The sequence below is a fragment of the Coregonus lavaretus genome (assembly GCF_964263955.1).
Source record: "Coregonus lavaretus genome assembly, chromosome: 12".
Taxonomy (NCBI): domain Eukaryota; kingdom Metazoa; phylum Chordata; class Actinopteri; order Salmoniformes; family Salmonidae; genus Coregonus; species Coregonus lavaretus.
In genome coordinates this window covers 25,192,936-25,218,808 of record NC_139999.1, presented here as the reverse complement: position 1 = coordinate 25,218,808, position 25,873 = coordinate 25,192,936, and the positions used below count along the sequence as shown (strand labels likewise).

At 42.6% G+C, this 25,873-nt stretch overlaps 2 protein-coding genes across 2 annotated transcripts; one reads left to right on the top strand and one right to left on the bottom strand.

Moving 5' to 3' along the window:
* Window positions 1-93: 93 nt before the first annotated feature.
* Window positions 94-18,065, bottom strand: LOC311138492 (leucine-rich repeats and immunoglobulin-like domains protein 2). The gene is made up of 17 exons (XM_084173193.1): window positions 17,340-18,065; window positions 15,348-15,422; window positions 13,379-13,513; window positions 12,972-13,115; window positions 12,535-12,678; window positions 7,574-7,717; window positions 7,148-7,291; window positions 6,176-6,256; window positions 6,008-6,079; window positions 5,734-5,802; window positions 5,437-5,600; window positions 5,004-5,315; window positions 4,554-4,835; window positions 3,772-4,365; window positions 2,690-2,830; window positions 2,202-2,501; window positions 94-2,021 (listed from the first exon to the last, which is right to left on the bottom strand). The coding sequence occupies exons 1-17, from the start codon at window positions 17,522-17,524 to the stop codon at window positions 1,789-1,791; spliced, it is 3,219 nt and encodes a 1,072-aa protein (XP_084029319.1). The 5' UTR covers window positions 17,525-18,065; the 3' UTR covers window positions 94-1,788.
* Window positions 18,052-20,388, top strand: LOC311138507 (E3 SUMO-protein ligase ZBED1-like). The gene is made up of 2 exons (XM_084173215.1): window positions 18,052-19,467; window positions 19,622-20,388. Exons 1-2 carry the CDS (start codon window positions 18,287-18,289, stop codon window positions 20,286-20,288), a joined length of 1,848 nt encoding a protein of 615 aa, XP_084029341.1. The 5' UTR covers window positions 18,052-18,286; the 3' UTR covers window positions 20,289-20,388.
* Window positions 20,389-25,873: the final 5,485 nt, after the last annotated feature.

Here is a 25,873-nt window from a genome sequence, read left to right as displayed (position 1 = left end):
ATCAAGCAATGTCATACGGAATGTCTTATCAAAAAGTTGTGATTTTAGCATGAATGCATTGTGGAACACATTCAAATAAAGATAACCACAAGAAACACTCCTACATGGAAATGTATAACGGTCAACATGGTAGAGGCAGGAATAAAAACACTGTGGTGTAGTTGACATACACGTAAAAGAAACCAGCAATGAAAGCATGCACGAGAGAGAGGAAATGCTGAATCGGAAGTGCAATAATTGTGAGATTTCAAAAGGTGAAAAATAATGACTAAAGGACAGATTCAATCAAACCTGTCAGAGCAATGTTCATGTAGTATCTTTGTTTGTATAGCCTACACAAATCTACATCTTATTCTGAAGTATCCATGTTCCATTGCCAAAAAGATTCAGTTATTTTATTTGAGCAAAGGAAACAGGTGTGTTTATATACTACTACAGAAATACTGCAAAGCAGATTTGATGAAAGAGAACCCTTATTAAAAGCCTTGGTCTTAGCTAGATTAAATTTATACCAACATTTTGGGCCAAATCCTGACTTGTGATCTACCATCTCAAGTTAGGAATTGCCCTGGAGTGAAAAATAAAATAAATCAAACTTACCACAGCTTAGGACTAAAATCATTCCAACTATCAGCTTAGGGTTTGGGGGACATAGTATTGAATAGACATACACGTTTAATCCATACAATACATTAGTTCTTCACAATCCCAATGTCAAATCTGGTCAGAGTCTTGGGTCGATGAAATTGGGGGTAAAGGCATATATTATCCTTTAGGAATCTAAAATGGTATACACACACTACATGATAAAACATACCACGTATGAGGTAAGTGCCTGTAAAATAACCTTTTGAGAGGAAATGATGGTCAGCGCATATAAGTGATTAGAAACCTTAGGGTTACCTGATGGAGGGTTACTAAGAATGCCTGAATACCATCTGAAAGATGACCATTACAAAGAGAGGCCACCTGAACATTGACTGTCAAAATAAATGTGCATTACTCAATATTTTCTTTGCTTTGACAGTGCGTTTTCATACAAAAAATAACATGAGTAACTGTCGGTACGACTGCCTCTAATTGACCCAAGGCAAAACAATCTTAGCTTAAGAGACATTGATGGGAATTGGTGAAAATTATATATACACATACCACGTCTGGTGTCATTGTCTCTGGGTTTGCATAATAGCAGACAGTTACAGTCAACACGGATGGCTAGAGGAGGGATTCATTGTGATCCTATAGGTACGTACCACTCACTGCTGAACAAGCAACAACTGGGGTCTCTTTGTCCCCTCTGGTCCTGGACGAGAGGAAGCTATGTCCTGGATTTGTACCTTAAATCATGAAGGCTGCTCCAACAAGTGACTGTACCAAGAATGTGGCATCAGCAAGCAGAAAGCACAACGCTTGGGGCACCCATTCACCATGCTGCCATTCCACCGTCCAGACAGAGGACGGCGTGAGAGCACGTTCAAACTTCTGACATCTTAAAACTCAAAAGGCAGCATCCAACATCACTCTGACGCATACATTCATAGCTTCCTCTAGATTGAGAGGGAGGAAGGGGAGGTGGAGGGACTCAGTGGGCATCATTCACCTGTTCAGTTCAAGCCCTAGATTTGGTCCTTTTTCAAAATCATAGGAACAAATAGTCTCTGCGTGATTGAAATACTGTAAACATACAAGAAAGCATTTTTGGCAGAGAGTGGTCTCTTTGGAGGTAGTGGCTAGAGAAGAGGACCCAGTGAGAAAGGATGGCAGGGTGTATAGGGAAGGGGCAGAGCTTTATGTGGGGGCCTTGATGTGCTCCTGAGACTTAGTCCTAGAAGAGGCACTTCTGTAGTCCTGTGTGCTCTGGGGAAGGGTGGGATCCATCTCCACACTCCTCTCCTCCCGTCCCTCAGCAACTGAAGATGCATAGGGAGTCGTGTGCACAGTCACTGGCTGCTGTGACAGACCTGGTTGGGGCACTGTAGACAAGTCCTCCCCTTCGCCCCAAAACGACCTGGAGGGAACATCTGCAGAGAGACCAAACAGACATTACTCAACAGAATGGGTTTCCATCCATAAAGAGGACCTCAGACTTGAATGTGGCGATGTCTGAAAATTGACTTGCAAAATGAGCGTCTGTGAGCTCACGGTTTAGAATGCATGCCACTAAGGTCTGTCAGATAGCCTGTCTGTAGCTGATCTCTCACCGGTGCTGTAGTGTTGTTCTGGGGGGCTGAGGGCTTTGCTCAGCCTCTTAGTGAGGTTGTGGCTGGTGAGGAAGACTGAGGAGTCCTGGTTGTTGATGAGGCTCTCCAGGGCTGTGTCCTCATGCTGGGCGTGCTGCTCTCTGTAGGGCTCCTTTGGGAGGTGGGCCATGATGCCAGAGAGACCCTTGTCCAGGGGGTCGTCCTCGGCCAGGTAGGCGTAGGGGCAGTACTCCCGGGTCCGAGAGTAGATGTTAGCGTTGTCGTAGCAGTCCGAGCAGATGACCAGCGGCCCTGCACCACCTGTTGAGGACAATCTATTTCATCAAACTCTTGCTCTGTAACAAATCCTCACTATCTGATGGAGACATACACCTTCCAACAAACTGTGATGAAAAAGCCATTGTTCATCTGTGCATTTAAGAGGATACATACAATGTGTGATTTTGGAGATGAATAAGTTGTTTGTTGGTTCTCATAACTAAACCGACCTGTCGACACCCCAGCCAGTCCCTCGCGGGGCTGCCCAGGATGGAAGCTGCTTTGTCCCGTGAACAGAGAGCCCACACGGCAGTGCAGCATCCCGTTGGCCTCGGTGTCCACCTCGCTGCCTGTGTCACCGTAGCACACACCTGGACAACCCACAAACAGGATGGTGACTCACTCAACCTTCTTTTCACCAGTCAGGGGCAATAGTTGCCCAGTCATTTAAAATTCAGAACAAGTTCAAGTTAGTTGGGAACAGATCTATGAACTGTTAAATAAAAACAACAATTGACACGTCAATCCATTCATTTCAATTTAAGCTATTATATAAAATACTCAATATATGGGGCATTGAACAGTCAGCCTTGTGCAGACTCTGCCACGAGGAAACAGAAGCAATAGATCATATTTTCTGGTACTGTCCATCCGTGGCTCGCTTTTGGAGTCAGGTCCAGGAATGGTTGTTACATCATAATATCAGGGTTCAGATGGACCTGCAAACTGTATTGTTAGGGGATTCCTGAAAAACCATGATCAGTCAATTGGAAATATCTTTATACTCTTGGGTAAAGTATTTATTTTTAGGGCAATATTGGTAGAAATGTTACAAATAAGGAAGTTCAGGACCCTCATAAGACATCACAGTCAAATGGAGGGATGTATTGCAAAAGGAAATAGCAAAATGGCATTATACTGGGAAAGATGGGTTAATCTGTGGACATCGGAGGGTTGGAGATAAGATCACAATGAATGGTGGATTGGCCGCTGTGGGTGAAAATCCAGCTCTTGCAGAAAGAGGAAATGAGTTTACTCCAATCAGTGTAGGGAAGGAAGGGTTGGGCAAAAATATTAAATATATAAATCACAAAAATAAAGGGGGATTAGAAATGATGCAAACAATTAAATTGATAGAACCCACAATATATCTGCAATATTAAAGCTGATCTACCCCCTAATTTAAAAAAGGTAATATCAGAATAACAGTCTGTGACTGAGTACAAAAACAGATACTTACATTGTAATGTCAAAGGGCCTCAGATGAAGGACACTGATGGTGAATCTGGGAAGTAAGTATAGTTAAGGTTACCGTCAGTTCCCTTGTAGACGTAGCCGTTGGACAGTGGTGGCATGAGCTGCTGGTGGCTCCCTGCTTCAGAGTTGCTGTATCCCTCCTGAGGCTCAGACAGTGTGCCCTGAGAGGACAGGTAGCTGGGGATGTCTACCGGCAGGTTCATCTCATCTGTGTTGGTGATGCTGTAGTCCTCGCTCTTCCGTCGCATGTGGTAGATGACGATGACCCAGACCAGCGAGGTGCCCACCACGCAGCAGACCACCACGATCACCACGATGCCCACCGTGGTCCAGCCGTCCTGGTCGTAGCCGCCCGCCGTGTCACAGTTGGGCGAGGGCGACACGCTGAGGTAGATGTGGCCGCGCTCCGTGCCCAGCATGTTGGACATGATGCACATGTACTTCCCGGTGTCTGCCGGCCCCGCGTCCACGATGATGAGGAGCTGGTTGGCGGCGGCGAAGAAGTGGCGCTCAGTGAGGACCAGGGGCCCGTCGTCCTTGGTCCAGTTGAGGCGGGGCGCTGGGCTTCCGCCTGCGATACACTGGAGCACTGCCGTCTCCCCACGTGCTACTGTCCTGTCCTCCAGGGGACGCATAAAGGACGGAGTTTCTGGGAGGAGAGAGATTTACATTTAACATACAGTAGTTCATATTCAATTATCATTTATCAAATTATAAACAGATTATATAGATGTGGATATCTCCAAGTTTTTTGGTATTGTTTTTTATGACCCAGTGATTAATACAAAGACACTAAGGTCTAGTAAACTATGCCGGGCAGGTAAGAATGAAGCTCACCTAGCACAGTGAGTGTAGCGTTGGCAGACAGGCTCCCTGCAGCATTCTGGGCTGTGCAGCTGTACACCCCCATGTCCTCCGTCTTTACATTGGCAATGAAGAAGATGTCATCGTCTGGCATGACGTGCATCCTTCTCTCCCGGGCAGCAGGGAAGTCCGTGCCCCCGTCTTTCTGCCAGGCGATCTGGGGTGACGGGTGACCCTCAGCAGCACACTCCAGCCTGGCCATGGTGCCTGTGCGGATGGTCAGGTCCAATGGAGTCTTCAGAAAGGATGGCATCTCTGAGGGAGAGGGGAAATAAAAAGGAGTTAAGAAAAGGTTGAAGACAGCTTTCAATAGACGTCTATCTAAACCACGCAAGCTCAAACATCAACAGCTAAATGCCAAGGAACGAGTCAGAGATTAGTCTGTAAAAACTCGTTAGGAGAGAAAACCAAAAGTCTCCTCACCATTGACGGTGAGCTTGGCCCTGTTGGAGTAGTTAGAGCCAAAGTGGTTAGAGACAACACACTGGTAGCGTCCCTCATCTGTGAAGTTGACGTTGAGGAGATGCAGCACGGTGGTGTAGAACAGCTTTCCCTCCTGGTAGCGGGCGTAGTTCTGCACCTCTGCATCGTACAGCACCTCCCCGTCCTTCCTCCAGGCCGTGGCCATGGGGGAGTCACTGCTGCTGGACGCCAGGCAGCTCAGAGTTACATTGGTTCCACGCAGGACGGTGGCGGTCTCAGGGTGATCAGTGATCCGGGGCTTTGGGAAGTCGTCTGTGGGAAAGAGTGGAGAGAGGGGGCCATGAGATTAAATAAATACGTTTGGGATAATTGTCCCAGTAAGTGAGATCTGGTCCAGACTAGATAAAGCAGGGTAGGTAGCTAGGTGACTGACCACAGACCAGCTCCTCCAGGCTGACAGACAGGACGTTACGGCCCAGCAGGCTGGCAGGGTGAGCACACATAGCTGAGACAGACTGCAGGAAGTGGTTGTCAGTCAACCACGAGCCCAGCCACTGCAGTTGGCAGTCACACAGCAGGCTGCTAGTATTCAGGAAACTGACAGGACACACAGTGATAATATTATCACATCATTATTCAATTTTTGAATGTATTCTATACAGGGAAAAAATATTGTAAACTCTGCCACAAGGACTCCCAAGACACCACCTCAGAAATTAGTAGTTCTTACAACACTTTTAGCTTCATGTGAGATAATGAATCAGGGTGGATGGACATGATCCCATTCTTGCTCAGGTCCCTGTTGGTGAAAATAAATATGAATGAAGTGCTGCGCTAGCACCATGCCATTATCAAAGTGCCATCCTATGATACTAGCACAATACAACAGCTGCACTGGGGTAATCAGAAACATATCCTGTCTTGGTCTTGAAGTGATAGCTGCTGAATCGTCTTAATGGAAACCATCCATCCCTCAAGAGTGACTTTGCTATGGAGGTACTTACAAGTGCTCTAGTTCCTCCAGACTCTCAAAGGCTTCCTTTGTGATAGATTTGATCTTGTTCCGCTGTAGAATCCTGGGGGATAAACAGATTAAATATGCCTACAAATATTCTGCCAATATCAGTATCCATAGCAACAAAATTCATATATATTATGCAGAATGCCCTTACAATGTGTTCAGCTTCTTCATTCCAACAAACACACCCATGGAATCCTCAATGGCCCAAGAGATCTCATTATTCCGTAGGTCTCTGAAATGCAAACAGAAATATGTAAGAAAATAAATACTTTCCCCAGAATAAGAAGCACAAAGATCACTCTGAGCTGCATTGCTTGGTGACAACACAGTACAAGACAGATAGAAGTTAATTTCTGCTCCGGGTGTCCAAACCAATTTGATTAATTTGGCAAATGTGAAGTGGCATACTTTCCAGAGTGTCATAGCTCAGTGCTCCTGCAGTTCTGATGAGGGGAATAATTGGCTGTGTTTAGCATTGAACGGTTCACAGGTCCTTCTGAAACCCAGACGGCTTGTGTTCACAGGACAGGTCATGGGCGCTTTTGTTTCTCCTTGCTCATGCCTGGGTGGCTCTCAAAGGGCCTGAACCCTCTAATTCCCCCTGCCACGGACAGCCCAGGGAGGTGTGCTGACCCCGAGCCCTGACCTCCCTCTTTTTGAAGCTCAATGACTTCTAGGCACTCAGCATGTCAATTAATGTGTTAGTGCCCCCTCCTCCACTTCCCAGAGCGATTTTGGATGAAAAGGTAGTATTTCGTTAATTGAGCCAATCTTCTGGCCTGAGGCTACATTTACTGTTAATTCTGTCCTCCAACAGTATTCTTCCTGCCTCAGAGGTCTTTAAGCTAAATTATGCGAATGAGTGGTTCTATACTACATGTAAAGACAAAGACATGACGACGAGAACATGAAGGTGCTACTTACTATACTATAGTTTAGTGGTCTACCATACAACAGTCTAATAGACTACCAGTACACTAGGGTACTACTAATTCAACAAAACGAAGACGGGACCAATCAGAAATATAAAAAAACAAACCTACTGTAGTTCGCAGTCTTCATCAGAATGCAGTGTGTATTATATAAAGGCACAGGTTTTTATAGAGTGGTGTGTGGTCCTTACAGTGAGCGCAGATTGGCCAGGCTGCTGAAGACTCCCTCTCCCAGATGGCTGATGGCGTTCTCTCCTAGGTTCAGGTTCTCCAGAAGGCCCAGTCCAATGAATGCGTTCTCCTCCAGCCGGGTGAGGTGGTTGACGGACAGATCCCTAAAGGAGGACATCCACAGGAGACAAGCTTGGACAATGGTCTTGTGCAATCACACTGTACTAAAACATCTTGACCCCTTAAGAATCAGCTTAAATCCATGTGTTAACATCAACATAAAGGATCTGCAATACACCCTCCCCAAATCCCAACTAGATACTGGTCTTGCAGCTTCATAAAGGGGTAACAATAAACCCTAACCCTTATGCAAAACTAGTGTAGACACACTCCCGTCTTGAACCGCGTGAGAAAAGTGGGATTGGGGTTAGAAAGAGAACACTTACAGCTCCTCCAGTTTTTGGCAGAACTCCCAGGCGTCTGGTCGGATGATGCCGATGGCGTTCTGGTTGACCCGCAGAACATGCAGCATGTGCAGGCCATACAGCCAGCCTTTGTTGACCTCCGTCAAATTGTTGTGCTCCAGCTCTCTTAGAAAACATACATTTTGTGACCAATAGAAGTTAATGGTAAATAATGTATTGTGTCATTTTGGAGTCACATTTACATTAATGTGGATACTACCATGATTACAGATAGTCCTGAATGAATCGTGAATAATGATGAGTGAGAAAGTTACAGATGACAAATATAATACCCCCAAGACATGCTAACCTCTCACCATTACAATAACATGCGAAGTTAGTACTTTTTTTTTTTTGGGGGGGTATGACATTTGTGCGTCTAACTTTCTCACTCATCATTATTCACGATTCATTCAGGACTATCCGTAATCATTGTAGCATTCACATTAATGTAGAAGTGTTTAGAAACATATTCTATTCTTATTTACAAAATGAAAAAACACATTTATCATTAATTTCTACTGGGCACAAAATAATCTGAAACACAACCAAAACAAACAGCAAATGCATCCAACAAGTCTGTAGAGTCCCAAGCTTGATGTAAATCATTACGTTCTAGGAATATATGACCAAGTACGAAACTTTAAAACACTTTAATACACATAAGTGAATTTGTTCCAATACTTTTGGTCCCCTAAAATGGGGCGACTATGTACAAAAAGTGCTGTAATTTCTAAACTATTCACCCGATATGGATGAAAATACCCTCAAATTAAACCTGACAGTCTGCACTTTAACCTCATAGTCATTGTATCATTTCAAATCCAAAGTGCTGGAGTACAGAGCCAAAGCAACAACAAATGTGTTGTTGGTTCTTTTATTTGTTTAATTTCCAAAGCCTGTCTCCACAGACACGTCTTATTCTAAATAAATGTAGCCTAGGCTAGAATATTCTGTTGTGTGCCATAAACTTTTTAGCACTGTAATTTATGTGGTTAATTTTGTACTTATTTTGTTTACATGATTTATTTTGTCATTTGTAGCCCATCCAACTGTGGGTTATTGTTTTCATAGGCAGCATCTATTTATTGTTCCTGCGCAATTCAAGGATATGAATAAACACTTCCACAAAAATATAAATATCTGTTTAGAAGTTTAACTTGTACAAGTTATGCTTACTGCAAATTTTATTGAATTACATGTTTATTTCGTGTAGGCCTATATTATTGGCTGTTTGGTTTGCAAGGATTTTCCAGCAGCACACAATTAATTTTTCCTAAAGCTTTGGTCAGGTGGAGGCCAGAAACTATCCCCATTGAGACCGTGTCTGTGCCTCGATCTAGGTTGAGCAAAACTAAAAACATGGCAGTGTTTAATTTAGCAATCTCACTGGAATAAAGACCTCCTCCATTCCTGTCATTATTGAAAGAGATTGTGATATCTCACATCTCAAAATAGGGCTACTTAATGTTAAGATCCCTCACTTCCAAGGCAGTTATGGTCAATTAACTAATCATTGATCATAATCTTGATGTGATTGGCCTGACAAACATGGCTTAAGCCTGATGAATGTACTGTGTTAAATGAGGCCTCTCCTCCTGGTTACACTAGTGACCATATCCCCCAAAGACGGAGGTGTTGCTAACATTTACGATAGCAAATGTCAATTTACCCCCCCAAAATGACTACGTTTTCGTCTTTTAAACTTCTAGTCATGAAATATACGCAGCCTACTCAATCACTTTTTATAGCTACTGTTTACAGGCCTCCTGGGCCGTAAACAGAGTTCCTCACCGAGTTCCCTGAATTCCTATCAGACCTTATAGTCATGGCAGATAATATTCTAATTTTTGGTGACTTTAATATTCACAGGGAAAAGTCCACAGACCCAAAAGGCTTTCGAAGCCATGATCGACTCATTGGGTTTTGTCCAACATGTCTCCGGACCTACTCATTGCCACAGTCATACCCTGGATCTAGTTTTGTCCCATGGAATAAATATAGTTTTTCCTCATAACCCTGGACTATCAGACCACCATTTTATTACATTTGCAATCGCAACAAATAATCTGCTCAGACCCCAACCAAGGACCATCAAAAGCTGTGCTATAAATTCTCGGACAACCCAAAGATTCCTAGAGGCCCTTCCAGACTCCCTCCACCAACTCAAGGATGTCGGAGTACAAAAATCAGTTAACGACCTAACTGAGGATCTAAATTTAACCTTGCGTAAAAAAATACAACATTTGTCACCAGAAACTAGCTCCCTGGTATACAGGAAATACCCTCTTGAAAAAGCCAAACCTTGACCCAGAAAATATCTGCCTATATCAAATCTCCCAATCCTCTCAAACATTTTAGAAAAAGCTGTTATGCAGCAACACACTGCCTTCCTGAAGACAAAAAATGTATACGAAATGCTTCAGTCTGGTTATGGACCCCATCATAGCACTGACACCGCACTCGTGAAGGTGTTAAATGACCTTTTAATGGCGTTAGACCAAGGCTCTGCATCTGTCCTCGTGCTCCTAGACCTTAGTGCTGCTTTTGACACCATCGATCACCACATTCTTTTGGAGAGATTGGAAACCTTAATTGGTCTACACGGACAAGTTCTTGCCTGGTTTAGATCTTATATGTCTAAAAGATATCAGTTCGTCTCTGTGGATGGTTTGTCCTCTGAAAAATCAATTGTACGTTTCGGTGTTCCTCAAGGTTTCGTTTTAGGACCACTATTGTTTTTACTATATATTTTACCTCTTGGTGATGTAATTCGGAAACACAATGTTAACTTTCATTGCTATGCGGACGACACACAGCTCTACATCTCGATGAAACATGGTGAAGCCCCAAAATTGCTTACCCTGGAAGCATGTGTTTCAGACATAAGGAAGTGGATGGCAGCAAATGTTTTACTTTTAAAACTCGTACAAAACAGAGATGCTAGTTCTAGGTCCCAAGAAACAAAGAGATCTTCTGTTGGATCTGACAATTAATCTTGATGGTTGTACAGTCATCTAAAATTTTTTTTTTAAAGGCAGGAACTCTGGACCCTGATCTCTTTTCATGAACATATCAAGAATATTTAAAGGACAGCTTTTTTCCATCTTCGTAACATTGCAAAAATCCGAAACTTTTTGTCCAAAAATGATGCAGAAAAGCTAATCCATGCTTTTGTCACTTCTAGATTACACTACTGCAATGCTCTACTCTCCGGCTACCCGGATAAAGCACTAAATCAACTTCAGTTTGTGCTAAATACGGCTGCTAGAATCTTGACTAGAACCAGAAAATGTGATCATATTACTCCAGTGCTAGGCTGGCTTCCTGTTAAGGCTAGGGCTGATTTAAAGGTTTTACTGCTAACCTATAAAGTATTACATGGGCTTGCACCTACTCATCTCTCCGATTTGGTCCTGCCGTACATACCTACACGTACGCTACGGTCACAAGACGCAGGCCTCCTTATTGTCCCTAGAATTTCTAAGCAAACAGCTATAGGCAGGGCTTTCTCCTATAGAGCAACATTTTTATGGAATGGGCTGTCTATCCATGTGAGAGATGCAGACTCGGTCTCGACCTTTAAGTCTTTACTGAAGGCTCATCTCTTCAGTACATTTTCATTTACATTTTCGTCATTTAGCAGACGCTCTTATCCAGAGCGACTTACAAATTGGTGCATTCACCAGCGGTGTCATTTGACTTAACAAACGAGGATCGGATGTCGTCAACCTTCTTTTCAAAATGGTTGACGAAGTCATCCACAGAGAAGATCTCGTGGGCTATACTCAGCCTTGTCTCAGGGTAGTAGGTTGGTGGTCTGTTGATATCCCTCTGGTGGTGTGGGGGCTGTGCTTTGGCAAAGTGGGTGGGGTTATATCCTGCCTGGTTGGCCCTGTCCGGGGGTATCGTCGGACAGGGCCACAGTGTCTCCCGACCCCCCCGTCACAGCCTCCAGTATCTATGCTGCAATAGTCTATGTGCCGGAGGAGCTAGGGTCAGTCTGCTATATCTGGTGTTATTCTCCGGTCGTAAAAAAAAAGAAGGGAAATTAAGCTTTTAAAACAAGCCAGACAACGGCGTGTCCGCTGTAAAAGACCCATGATCATCCGACATTGGAGAGGTGAGCGAAAGAAATGTAATCTGACATTTTACGCAGCTTTTGGCACTCTCCGCTCCGTCTACAACCTACATACATTGTAGGCCTACTCTTGCATTATGTTAATAGTAGGCTAAGTCTACCTACATATTTATTGAAAAGGGCTATGGCAAATAGGACTAGGTAGGTCATTTGGCGTGTCGCCTGGCTCTAAACTGCACTGTTGTGCGCTGCCAGTCATGTTCAAAATAGGTTAAACTACCGTCTGTAAAAAACAAATCTAATATATAAAAACGATAATCTGTCACATCACGATGTTGTTGCCATCGACGATGTCTGTCAAACATTGTTGATTTCCGATTATATCGTAATAACGCACAACCCTAGAGCTCACTGTATCTCATCGGCGTCGTTTCCAATTGGAGCAAATGAAGCATAGTGGGCAGAACAAGCAAGGAGGTGGGCATAACCAAGTACGAGCAACTAATGGTGTTTTTAACACTCCTAAACAACGCTTTTTTTTTTTTACTTTGGCAAAGGGTCAAGTTTACTAAACTTAGTGCACTCTGTTCGTAACAGATTGTAGTTTTGGGAAAGAAAACAGAATTGGGATCAAATGTTCCATTGATGAGAAAATTTGCAGAATGTTGGCCAAGTATTATCTAGCTCCATATTCTCCCACTTCCCGCCACTGGACTTACTCTTATCACCATATTTGGTGGTGAGTGGAAGTTCTAAACAGATTCTTCAGATTTATACATCCTGTGAGATATCTGGCTCCTTCTATCTGTGCATATACCGTACAGATCTTTCTTATAAAACACAAAAAGGCAGAAGAACTCACAGCTCCTCCATGTTGTTGAGCCCAAAGAACGCACCGTCCATCAGCTTTGTGATGCCATTCCGCTGCATCTTCAGTGATTTCAGTAAGTCCATCCCTTTGAAGGTCAGGCTGTCCACCATCTTGATCTTGTTGCGCTTTAATTCCCTAGGATAGAGTAAGAATCAGGTAGTTTAGAATAATTTGTTTCAACTACTATAAAAACAGTGTTACATACTGAATCTATGAAATCTAAAAATTCACTCATGAATGCCTTTGAAAGAAAATGTATTTAACTAAGGAAAGTCCCTCATACAAAAGTATAGACCACATTCCAAAGCTTAACATGTAGACTAAATCATGTAAGAAACCTACCACCTAGCGAGGGTCTGGTAATTAGGTTTGCACGCTGCTCATCATTGCTATGGTAATGGTTTGACTGAAGAAGAACATTGACTTACAGGAAGAGCAGCTGGGGAAGCCTGAACACTTTGTATGGTAGCAGTGTTATTCTGTTCCTGTTCAGCTTCAGGACCAGCAGGGAGCTGGAGATGTTGTCAAAGCAGCCAGGTTCAAGGACACTGATCTTGTTATTGCTTAAATTCCTGGGAGATAGAGATGCAGAAACATTCAATCAGGAAGGGCGTAGGGTGATCAGTTTACTTTTACATTACACCTGCATGTATACATTCCAAATACTTTAAGGTCTTTATTTTGGATTAAGAAGTCACATTAATACAACATTAATAAGCCAATGACAACAAGTACAGTAGAACACACCCTTCTGGTTATGGCTGAAACGACCATCTCCTCACTCATTAGAAGTAGTCTACTATAGTTGGAAAACAATGCCACAGGCAGGACTCACAAGTATTTCAGCTGCATGAGTGGGAAGGCTACAGCCTTTATCTCTGAGATGGAGTTGGATGACAGGTCAAGTGTCTCCAAGGAGATGTATGGATGCAGCTGATGCATCCACAGCTCCGAGATCCGGTTGTGAACCCTGTGCACAATGAGCAGTAATGTACATAATAATCAACATGAATCTACATAAATACACCATCAATGTGAAGAGGTAATGACCCAAACCATGGCATAAAGAATGTAGGGTAGGACTAAGGGGAGAACAGAAGGCCCCCGGCCGGTGATTCCTTTCTTCCGACACTTCCCTATGGCATAGAGATGGGAAGTTCAGTTCTTTTTACTGACTCAGATCTTTTCAACTCGTTCAGTCAAAAGAACAAATCTTTCAACAAATTTCATTCATTGGAGTCAGTCATGCCCATAGCACGCGAACAATGAACTGAAAACTCGAAATTTGTGTCATGATTCTACAAGCCTCTCGTTCACGTCGTTCACCATAGGGGGCGGGGCTTATTGGAGCTGTCATTTGTGACAGATGTGTAAAACATGTGCTTTAAACAATGTACATTTGTTGATTGCTAGGCATGCAAACAAATATGATTATTCCTTGATACGTTAGAAACGAGGCCTAGACTAATTGTGGCCGCAACTGGACTAGATTGAGAACGACTCTTGGCGGAATGTATTGCTTGACGATCAGGGTGATAAGAACAATGTCGTTCACGAACTGCAGCCCTCCAAATAATTTATCCTCAAGTTTGTTGATCAGAGGCTGTGTATGTTTTGGTTCTACAAAGCTGTGTCCATCATAACGTTCAATAATCAATTAATTGCATTCATTCTTGCACCATGCAATCAATTGTCAGTTCTAAACATGTATTTTTCTTCTCAATGCCCAAAAATATAAATGCAACATGCAACAATTTTACTGAGTCACAGTTCATATAAGGAAATCAGTCAATTTAAATAAATGTATTAGGCCCTAATCTATGGATTTCATATGACTGGGCAGGGGCGCAGCCATTGGTGGGCCTGGCTCCCCAGTTGGTGGGCCTATGCCCTCCCAGGCCCACCAATCAGAACAAGCTTTTCCCCCACAAAAGCGCTTTATTATGACAGAAATACTCCTCAGTTTCATCAGCTGCCCGGGTGGCTAGTCTCAGACGATCCCGTAGGTGAAGAAGCCGGATGTGGAGGTCCTGGGCTGGCATGGTAACACGTGGTCTGCGTTTGAGGCCAGTTGGACATACTGCCAATTTCTCTAAAACGACGTTGGAGGCGGCTTATGGTAGAGAAATTAACATTCAATTCTCTGGCAACAGCTCTGGTGGACATTCCTGCAGTCAGCATGCCAATTGCATGCTCCCTCAAAACTTGAGACGACATCTGTGGCATTGTGTTGTTTGACAAAACAGCTCATTTTAGAGTGGCCTTTTATTGTCCCCAGCACAAGGTGCACCTGTGTAATGATCATGCTGTTTAATCAGCTTCTTGATATGCCACACCTGTCAGGTGGATGGATTATCTTGGCAAAGGAGAAATGCTCACTAACAGGGATGTAAACAAATGTGTGCACAACATTTGAGAGAAATATGCTTTTGGTGCGCATGGAACATTTCTGGGATCTTGTATTTCCGCTTATGAAAAATGGGACCAACACTTTACATGTTGCGTTTATATGTTTGTTCAGTATATTTTCCTGCGAGACAGACAGTTGGTGGTCGAAGCACGTCTCTGGAGCCGCTGAGCCGGAGGAGCGTGTATTAATCCTGCTGCAGGACTCATTGCGGCCAGCACTCGCAGTTCAAATAAACTACTTAAATGAATGAGTCGCTCAGAAAAACTAATCATGACTCAGTCAGTAAAAGTAGTTGTTTGTGAACTGCACATCACTACTATGGCACGCATACTACTACAGGACACCTAGGAATCACACAACTTACAGACAGGAGGATAAAATTGTTTTCACTTACAATGAGAGTGTTGTGATGTTTGGGGTAACTTCTCCAAGGTATGGAACAGTTGTCAGATCATTGTGATTCATAGTGCTGAAAAGGATTCCATTAGTTATTACCGGGAATTCCATAGCCACCTTCAGTGGACCTTGCAGCTGCCTTGGCATCTTTACAAGAACAACATCCAGATCAGTGGCGGTAAATGCCGTTTAAGATTCATTCAATTTTTATGAGCATGGCCTTATTTCTATTACAGCATATTGGATGACTGTCATTCATATTCCATTCACCCAGCTCAATGTAACATCGCTAGATTTAGGCTACTTCATGATACTAAAAATGTCACTAACCCATCATGAGGTTGCTACAACCTAGCCTACAAATGAAAGTTTACAACGTAGGTGCACAGGTCAAGAGAGAAATTTGAGTAATCAAGGACACAGAGTGACACATTCAATACCGCCTATGCACACACTTGCCTGCATCTAGCTGATCTAGGGTGTAATCATTAGTCCAAACAGTTGCAAACAAGAGTTTCTATTGGACAAATTCAGGTATGTTTATCCCGTTTCGTTCTGTTTGTTTCCATTTAGGAAACGTTTTTCAAGAGAACCGGCGTACTGAATACACCCCTGATCACACACAAACACAGTTCACTTTCATAGCAGCCACATACAAACAGCATGATTACTTTGCTAGTTGTATAATTCCTTCTCGCATCTACGCTCTCCTCCTCTCACCTTTTCCCTTCGCTTGTGGACTTCAGTGCACAACACAACAGCTGTCTGTGACCAGGTAAAAAAAAAAAATCCAAGCCAAACCGTCATACCCGAACTGCTACACAGCCTACATCATTGTCACCATATTCGCTAATGTCATAGTAAACCTGGTACAATCATATAATACAGTTTACAACAGCAAGCAGTTTTGTAGTTACACCTGCAGGCCCGAGTGGCAATACATTTATAAAACCAAAAGATTACCTTGACTTGGAAGAGTTCCAGTGTTGGATAGCCTTAGCCTAGCCAGCTAGCTAACATAGCATCCCTCTCTGTTTGAGCCAGTTGAGTAGGCTAAATGAGCTAGCTGCATTCGCTACCTAAGTGAAACAAATGCAACGAAATATAGCTAACGCTCTCTCCCTCTTGCTTCTTCATTTTTGAAGAAATGAATTTGTTCAGAACTGTAAAACTATTGTCTTTCTCTTTGAGTCAACTAACTTCCTCACCACATTTTATGCACTGCAGTGCTAGCCAACTGTAGCTTATGCTTTCAGTACTAGATTAATTATTTACATTTTACATTTTTAGTCATTTAGCAGACGCTCTTATCCAGAGCGACTTATAGGAGAAATTAGGGTTAAGTGCCTTGCTCAAGGGCACATCGACAGATTTTTCACCTAGTCGGCTTGGAGATTAGAACCAGCGACCTTTCGGTTACTGGCACAACGCTCTTAACCACTAAGCTACCTGCCAATTATCTGATCCTTTGAGTGGACAACATGTCAGTTCATGCTGCAAGAGCGCTGATAGGTTGGAGCCGGACGTCATCATAGTTACTGTGCAAGTCTATGGAAGGGGGTATGAATCATGAGCCTCAAAAGTTTTGTATTGAGGTCAATGTACCCAGAGGAGGAAGGAAACTAGCTGTCATCTGCATACACCATGGTGCTATCCCAGAGAGTGATGTTGAGACTACTGTAGACCTTCATTGCAAAACAGTGTGTTTTAATAAACTATTTGGTGACATTAATATATTTTGTTGTTTTACCTAATGTTTCAGTTTTTATTTTTCTGAAATTCACTGAGGATGGTCCTCCCCTTCCTCATCGGAGGAGCCTCCACTGATCCACATATATATCTAGTTAAATAATTAACTTCACATATAGACCTCGCTAGCAAACTAACAAGGCCAGGTGGCTTGCTCAGGAGCCACTGCAGCTTGTAAACAAACGTGCTAGCTACATAGCTAGCTTGTTACCGGTTAGCTAGCTTACAGTAGACTACTTACAGATGAGTTATCCCATGAGGTGGATCCAGGGGGGCCGCTGACAACCTTTTCCTATTGCAATCCAGGATTTGGATTTCGTCTGATCCCCTTAGACAAGAGCATGGCGCAGGGCAGGAATCGAGACCCCAGCAGGCACTCAAACTCAACAAGAAGAGGGCCGGGGGGATGGGCCAGCCTTCCGCCATTTTAAAAGTCTAACTATCAATACGTGGCTAGTTAGCTTCTGACAATTACGAAATGTCTCAACACCAACCGATTGCTATAACTTCATCTTAACAAAATAAACCCCCTGCTTTCACGAGTCGCAAAGCCCATTTGTCGTATAACATAGCTAAAATATTTATTCCAACTTGCCCAAGACATCCCAGTACAGATTTTTTCTCATTTCCCTTAGAATTTCCTTCCGCTTCCAATCTCATCACAAATCCCAAGCTAAGTGGCTAGCAGTAGCAGCAGCTAGCTTGCTTTCTTAAAGTAACCCTGAATGTCGATGTTTCCACGGACCAAGTTAATTTGACTTCATATCAAACAGCTTTGGATCGTGCAAAGTGTTCTGACTTAACATATTAATTATCTAGTATGATTATCCCGACTTCTGTTCGAAGGAACAACAATAGCGATAAGATACCGTGAATTAGTGATGGGTCATGCGCACAAGCATCGGCTCTGAGAGCCGGCTCTTTGTAGTGAATCAGAAGAGCCGGCTCGCATCGAGTGAGAGCCGGCTCCCAGTTTTTTGCCCATTCGCTGCTTAGGTTTCACTTTCACAGAGGTCTGTTATGATTGGCCAGCATGGCGACCAGCATGCGGCATTCACGTGAGAATTAAGGATGTGTAAACAGAGAGGGGGCGGGGCAGACACACCACTTGACTCCACTGCAAGTGAAGAGAGAGACAGAGCGGACTGAGGAGCGTGTGTGCGTCTTGCATTGTCGTGTCGTTTAACTATGAGTGACACTAGAAAGCGAAGCAGCATCTGGCTGCAGTTTAAAGATATTGGGAACAAGAAAGCAGAGTGCCTTCACTGCAAAACGAAGGTCACTATAAGAGCAGGTTCCACCACAAACCTGCATAGACATACAAGAACTGTCCATCCTACAGTGCAGTTAGAGGAGAGAGGGCAAGCCAGCTCACCATCTACTGATCCTGGTGTGTCTCATACCAGAACAACAGCTGCTGTAACGTCTACTGCCATCCCCATGCGTGCAAGTATAACCTCTCCTACTGCAACTCAAAGCAAAATAAGTCAGTTTTTACCTAAACTGATGACCCCAGCCAAACAGCACAGTATTGATGATGAGTTGGCTAAAATGGTAGCTTCTGATTTTCAACCCTTTTCCATTGTGGAGGACAAAGGAATGAAAAACTTTGTCAAAGCCCTAAATCCCACATACACTCTACCCAGTAGAAAAACACTTTCCCAAACAATGATCCCAAAACTATATGACACAGAACGTGCATTATGGCAAGAAAGGGTGACAAAAGCTCCATCAGTTTGCCTGACAACTGACTGCTGGACCTCCAGAACAACCTGCTCTTTCATGTCTGTCACTTGCCACTTTATTGAAGATTACAAGATGACATCTTGCCTTCTGGACTGCTTCGAGTTCACCGACAGACACACTGCAGAAAACTTGGCAGTGGAGCTACTAAGAGTGGCAAAAGAGTGGCAAGTAGAGGACAAAGTGGTGTGCTGTGTGAGTGATAATGCTGCAAACATCACCAAAGCCATAAAAGTTTTGAAGTGGACCCATCACCCATGTCTGGCGCATACACTAAACCTGGTGGTTAGAGATGCTCTGAAGGTGATCAAAACAACCGTGGATAAGGTGAAGGCTGTTGTGGAGTTTTTCCACAAAAGCACAGTAGCAGCACAGAAGCTAAAGTCCACACAGCGCCAAATGGGGATTCCTGAACTGAGGCCCAAACAAGAGTGTGCCACCAGGTGGAACTCAACATTTGATATGTTGAAACGAATGCTTGAAATAAAAGATGCCATCATCTCCACCCTGGCCCTCATCAACGCATCTATTGAGCCATTAAGCCAAGAGGAATGGGAGCTGGTGAAAGAGGTCTGCGCCGTCCTGCAACCATTCCAGGAGGTGACTGTGGAGATAAGTGCAGACAGGTACCTAGAACCATTGAAGCATTGTTTTCTCTACTACTATTCAGTCACTATTATACATTGCAAACACAACACATACAGTATAATGCATCACGTATAATATGCCACATACTTTTAAAAAACTAAATTCTAAAAGTTGCTGTTTTCTCTCCTTCAGCTATGTCACAGCCTCGAAAATGCTCCTGCTTTGCAAAGGTCTGCAGCTGGTGACAGCCGAGAACCAATGGACAGTAACTGTGCAGAAAGTGAAGGAATTAGTTGCAGCTCTTTGTTCAGCCATGGACCGCAAATTTCTGCGGATGGAGTACAACACTGTCCTTTCAGAAACTACCTTATTGGATCCAAGGTTTAAAAAACTTGCCTTCAGTGATCGTAGAGCTGTTGATGAAGCTCTTCAGAGGATTAGTGCAGCAGCAGCAGCAAAATGCACCCCCAGCAGCCAGCCAGCTCCACCATTACAGGGCCAAGTGGAGGAGGAGCAGCAAACCTCTGCTGTTTGGAGGCTTTTTGATGACAGAGCTACAGGAGATGCTTCAAGGAGAAATCCGACAGCTGATGCTATAATGGAGGTGAGGAGCTACCTTGAGGAGCCCCTCATCCAGAGAGCAGAAGACCCACTGAGCTGGTGGCAGGCCAAGGCCTCAGTCTTTCCACTCCTGGTGAAGGTGATGGAGGGGAGACTATGTATTGTTGCCACATCAGTTCCTTCTGAGAGAATCTTCTCCAAAACAGGGCAGATACTCACGGAGAGGCGAAATCGTATCAGGCCTATCAGCCCATCCAAGCTGAGGCATCTGATCTTCCTGAATGCCAACCTGCCCTGAGGACTAATGCTGTTTGCTGGAGTTTGGTTCTGGTTTTGATTCTGTTCTGTGGATTTGTTTGAAGTTTATTGTTAATTTGTGCAATAAAAAAGTTTAATTGAAATAAACAAATGTAAGAGTGGTTTTGTCACAGAATAAATGCACAGAATTAGGCATTATAAGGTCTCTCATAAAAACACTGAAAGCAAAAGGGTTTTCAACACATAAACCATGATTTTTTTTCAAAGTTAAGGTAAAATATAGGCTACAAAAGATCCTAAATAAAGAGCCGTTCGGGAGTCGAAAGAGCCGGCTCTTCTTTGGGAGCCGAGTCAAAAGAGCCGGCTCTCAGAAAAGAGCCGAACTTCCCATCATTACCGTGAATCCTGCCTCTTTAGAGCATGTTTACAGCTGTCCTATTGGTCAGTATGCATGCTTCTCAATTATTTTCTCTTAACTGATTCGATTTGTAATAATAGATAGCTAGGTACTGGTTGAGAGAACGTCAAAAGCTCTCCTTCAAGAATGTCGATCAAAAGAGCGCATGTCATGCACACATTTATTTGAGAAATTTTACAAAAGTAGAAGTTGTAGACCAGTCTGGGCTAGGCTATATTATTATCCCGATAATAAGTACAACTCAAGTGGCCTTGCCCCTGGCCACGTTCAATTGACATTTTTAGTCATTTAGCAGACGCTCTTATCCAGAGCGATTTACAGTTAGTGAGTGCATAAATTTTTCATACTGGTTACAAAACGTTCTCGACCGTTGCAGATATAAATCCCATGAATAGAGCCGAAGTGATTCCTTATTCGCAATGTGGTTTCAGAGCATTTAGTATTGTTCTGTATGTAAATCCGAGACACCCCAATTAGTTTGTTACCTTTCGTATGGTATGTATTTTACATTTTAGTCATTTAGCAGATGCTCTTATCCAGAGCGACTTACTGTAGTGAGTGCATACATTTTTGTCCATTTCCTATACGATATGAATTGCAATTCGGACAATATGTTAAGAATTTGTTGTGGCTGACGTTAGCTAGCTCTTGGGGTTAGGGTTAGCTAATATGCTAAGTAGTTGTGAAGTTGCTAATTAGCATGAGATTTCAACATGCAACCTTTGGGTTACTAGACGGGTGTTATACACCCACCTACCTACCTTTCATTATTGCCTTAATAAGAAACCTATTTTATGTAACCATACCAAACTAATTTGATTGTCCTGGATTTACGTTTGCTATGTTACGTTTAGTCTGTTATTCTACATGTCAGATTGGCGCGTTTGTGTAAAGGACATCATGCTGCTTTGCTTAGTTTAGAGAGTACCACTTCCTTCCGGATTCGGTCCATACCTGGCGTGAATTCCGGACCTCTCACTCACAAACACGCCTGACAGCCCTCCTCAAGCATCTTAACCAATCGCGCCACCTCAAACGCTAGCTAATGAAGCGACGCAAGCGGGAGATTTAAGGCTGAGGAGTAAATTTCAGCAGGTTAGATAAACAGGGGCACCATTATTATAGTGCTAATTGTACCCCAATGACAACTCAATTTTGTGTGATTAGGAAACATCTGATCTATATTTATATAGATGTCTGATGAGGGTACAGAATATGGAAATGCAAAAAGTGTCCCACTTTTTCTGAATTCACTCAAATAACAGTACTACAATAAAAAATTAAAAGGATATATTACTGCAAAAAACAGAGGGTCCCTAACGTAAACTGTCACACTTACTTTGGCTAGCTAAGGTTGGTAAAGCAGAACAACAACAAATGTAAACATAGTATTGGCAACTTTTTTTTATGTATTTTGATGCACCAGTACACAGTATGCACATTTAAATCACAATTTGGCACAGTGCATTATTTATGACAGTTTTATAACCTTAACATTAACTACAATATGTCACTGAGCTTACCATGTGCTTCGCAGGGTGAGCTTACTGTTTGAAGCTTCCTCTGCCCCCCTCTGTCAAGTTAAGTGATTTTGATCATGTGGTTTCTCTGCAAAGGTTTAATAACAATAGTTTAGATTTTATTTTGTCAGACTAAGAAATAAACGCACAAGGATTAAACTGTTCCAGTTTATATGATGTCCCACACTTTCCGAATTCACCATATTGGTTTCCTTACCCTGTAAGCAGTTTATGGACAACATATGACAGCAATCCATGCTTTGGTTTTGTTTACCTGGCCACTGTTTCAAATGCTACCTTTTTAGCATTTGTGGCACAAATCCAATGCAAGCCATTTCCACGCTTCATGTCCAAATCATCTATGATGAGTGAGAAAGTTACAGACGCACAAATATTATACTCCCAAGACATGCTAACCTTTCACCATTACAATAACAGAGGAAGTTAGCATTTTTTGAGGGGTATGATATTTATGCCTCTGTAACTTTCTCACTCATCATTATTCACGATTCTTTCAGGATTGTCTGTAATCATGGTTGCATCCACATTAATGTAGAAGTTAATGTAGAAGTGATCATAGTGATTCCGGAATATAATTAAAACAGGTTAATATGCCCCACCAACATTAGATAACTATACAGAAAGCCCTTAAATTGCTGAATTAAGTAAATCAATGATCAATGATGAGAGTATATGATCAATGAACCTCAAATCAATGAGTATAGTATAGTCAGATTAACTGATACCTGACCACAGGAGGTTGGTGGCCCCTTAATTGGGGAGGACAGGCTCGTGGTAATGGCTGGAGCGGACTCAGTGGAATGGTATCACATATCAGTGAAATGGTATCAAACACATCAAACACATGGTTTCAAACACATGGTTTCCATGTCTTTGATGACATTCCATACTCTCCATTCCAGCCATTATTATGAGCCGTCCTCACCTCAGCACCCGCCACTGTACCTGACGTGAACATGGTGCCGGAAGATCAGAGTACTGTGAACCAAGAGGTTGTGAGTTTAAATCCCAGGTGAGGACATATTGAATAATAATTACTGAATAAATGAGCATGCACAATAAAATCATGTATGACAAATATGTATAAGTTGAAAACACTGTATGTTAAAAGCACTGTGTTTGTGTGTCCTTAACCTTGCCAACAGACAAAGCGCTGTGAATGGATCAGTGGTTCACTAATCACGGCCTTGATTGGCTTGGGAACAGTAACAAGGCGTGATGTGTAATGAAAAAAAAATGTTTGGGGGAGAACACTTCTTTGCGACGTCCTGACAACTGATACACATGAATGTTCTTGCAACGTTCCCATTAAATGTGTCTAGAACATTAATATCTTATGTGCTGTGTATGTTTGGTGGGACATTGATGGAATATTTTCCTAACCCTCAGAAAACTGGACACATGAAAGTTCAACATTCTCATGAAACGTGTCTAGAACATTAAGATCTCATGTTCTGAGAACATGGAAACCATGTTCTGTGTATATTCTGTTTGACATTAAAGCGTCAAGGAGCAGTAGAAACAATAACAAAGCGGTCTCCCCACCCCTGGTTTAGTAAAAAACTGAGGGATGGGCCTGGAGAATTCATAGACAGAGCTATGGATGCAAGGACTGACCATCCATGATATTAAATGTATCATTTTAACCATGTTTTGAAGTATTCATCCCCCTTGGCGTTTTTCCTATTTTGTTGCATTACAACCTGTAATTTAAATGGATTTTTATTTAGATTTAATGTAATGGACATACACAAAATAGTCCAAATTGGTGAAGTGAAATGAAAAAGATAACTTGTTAAAAAAAAATCTTAAAAAAAAAATAACAGAAAAGTGGTGCGTGTATATGTATTTACCCCCTTTGCTATGAAGCCCCTAAATAAGATCTGGTGCAACCAATTACCTTCAGAAGTCACATAATTAGTTAAATAAAGTCCACCTGTGTGCAATCTAAGTGTCACATGATCTGTCACATGATATCAGTATATATACAACTGTTCTGAAAGGCCCCAGAGTCTGCAACACCACTAAGCAAAGGGCACCACCGAGAAAGCGGCACCATGGAGCTCTCTAAACAGGTCAGGGACAAAGTTGTGGAGAAGTACAGATCAGGGTTGGGTTATACAAAAATATCAGAAACTTTGAACATCCCACGGAGCACCATTAAATCCAATATTAAAAAATGGAAAGAATATGGCACCACAACAAACCTGCCAAGAGAGGGCCGCCCGCCAAAACTCACGGACCAGGCAAGGAGAGCACTAATCAGAGAGGCAACAAAGACACCAAAGATAACCCTGAAGGAGCTGCAAAGCTCCATAGCGGAGATTGGAGTATCTGTCCATAGGACCACTTTAAGCCGTACACTCCACAGAGCTGGGCTTTACGGAAGAGTGGCCAGAAAAAAAGGTATTGCTTAAAGAAAAAAATAAGCAAACACGTTTGCATGTGGAAGACTCCCCAAACATATGGAAGAAGGTACTCTGGTCAGATGAGACTAAAATTGAGCTTTTTGGCCATCAAGGAAAACGCTATGTCTGGTGCAAACCCAACACCTCTCATCAATCCGAGAACACCATCCCCACAGTGAAGCATGTGGTGGCAGCATCATGCTGTGGGGATGTTTTCCATCAGCAGGGACTGGGAAACTGGTCAGAATTGAAGGAATGATGGATGGCGCTAAATACAGGGAAATTATTGAGGGAAACCTGTTTCAGTCTTCCAGAGATTTGAGACTGGGACAGAGGTTCACCTTCCAGCAGGACAATGACCCTAAGCATACTGCTAAAGCAACACTCGAGTGGTTTAAGGGGAAACATTGAAATGTCTTGGAATGGCCTAGTCAAAGCCCAGACTTCAATCAAATTGAGAATCTTAAAGATTGCTGTACGCCAGCAGAACCCATCCAACTTGAAGGAGCTGGAGCAGTTTTGCCTTGAAGAATGGGCAAACATTCCAGTGGCTAGATGTGCGAAGCTTATAGAGACATACCCAAGAGCCTTGCAGCTGTAATTACTGCAAAAGGTGGCTCTACAAAGTATTGACTTTTGGGGGTTTTTCCGTTTTTTTTTCTTTTTTTTTCTTGTTTGTTTCACAATAAAAAATATTTTGCATCTTCAAAGTGGTAGGCATGTTGTGTAAATCAAATGATACAAACCCCCCCAAAATCTATTTTAATTCCAGGTTGTAAGGCAACAAAATCAGAAAAATGCCAAGGGGGGGTGAATACTTTCGCAAGCCACTGTATCATTCATAAGTCCAAAAATGGATGTAGCAACTGCTGATTACGACATTAAGGGAATGTTCTCCTAACTCTAACACCAGAACATGCTAAAAAGGTTCTCAGAAGGTTTTTGCTAACATAGATAGAATGTTCCCCTAACTGATGTTCACCTTCCAGCAGGACAAACATGTTTGAGGGTTCTGCTAAATGGCATATTATTATTATTATTATTATTATTATTATTATTATTATTATTATTATTATTATTATGTAAAACTGGACACTCAAACATTAGTGGAACATTATGGGTAACATTACAAAAACGTTCTCTCTCACTAGAATAGTTAGATATGTAAGGCCTCTCTCGCTCTAGAATTGTTAGTTGGGTAAGGCCTAGTGTGTTTTGACCTTTTAAGTGTGATATTGATATTGAAAGTTTGAACTTG

Excerpts from the sequence above, each read along its gene's own strand:
- LOC311138492 (XM_084173193.1), bottom strand. The coding sequence starts at position 17,524 with ATGGCGGAAGGCTGGCCCATCCCCCCGGCCCTCTTCTTGTTGAGTTTG. Across the intron at positions 13,116-13,378 it reads CTCATGCAGCTGAAATACTT|GAATTTAAGCAATAACAAGA; the intron begins GTGAGTCCTGCC and ends TCTATCTCCCAG. Across the intron at positions 7,718-12,534 it reads CTCAACAACATGGAGGAGCT|AGAGCTGGAGCACAACAATT; the intron begins GTGAGTTCTTCT and ends ATGTTTTCTAAG.
- LOC311138507 (XM_084173215.1), top strand. The coding sequence starts at position 18,287 with ATGAGTGACACTAGAAAGCGAAGCAGCATCTGGCTGCAGTTTAAAGAT. Across the intron at positions 19,468-19,621 it reads GTGGAGATAAGTGCAGACAG|CTATGTCACAGCCTCGAAAA; the intron begins GTACCTAGAACC and ends TCTCTCCTTCAG.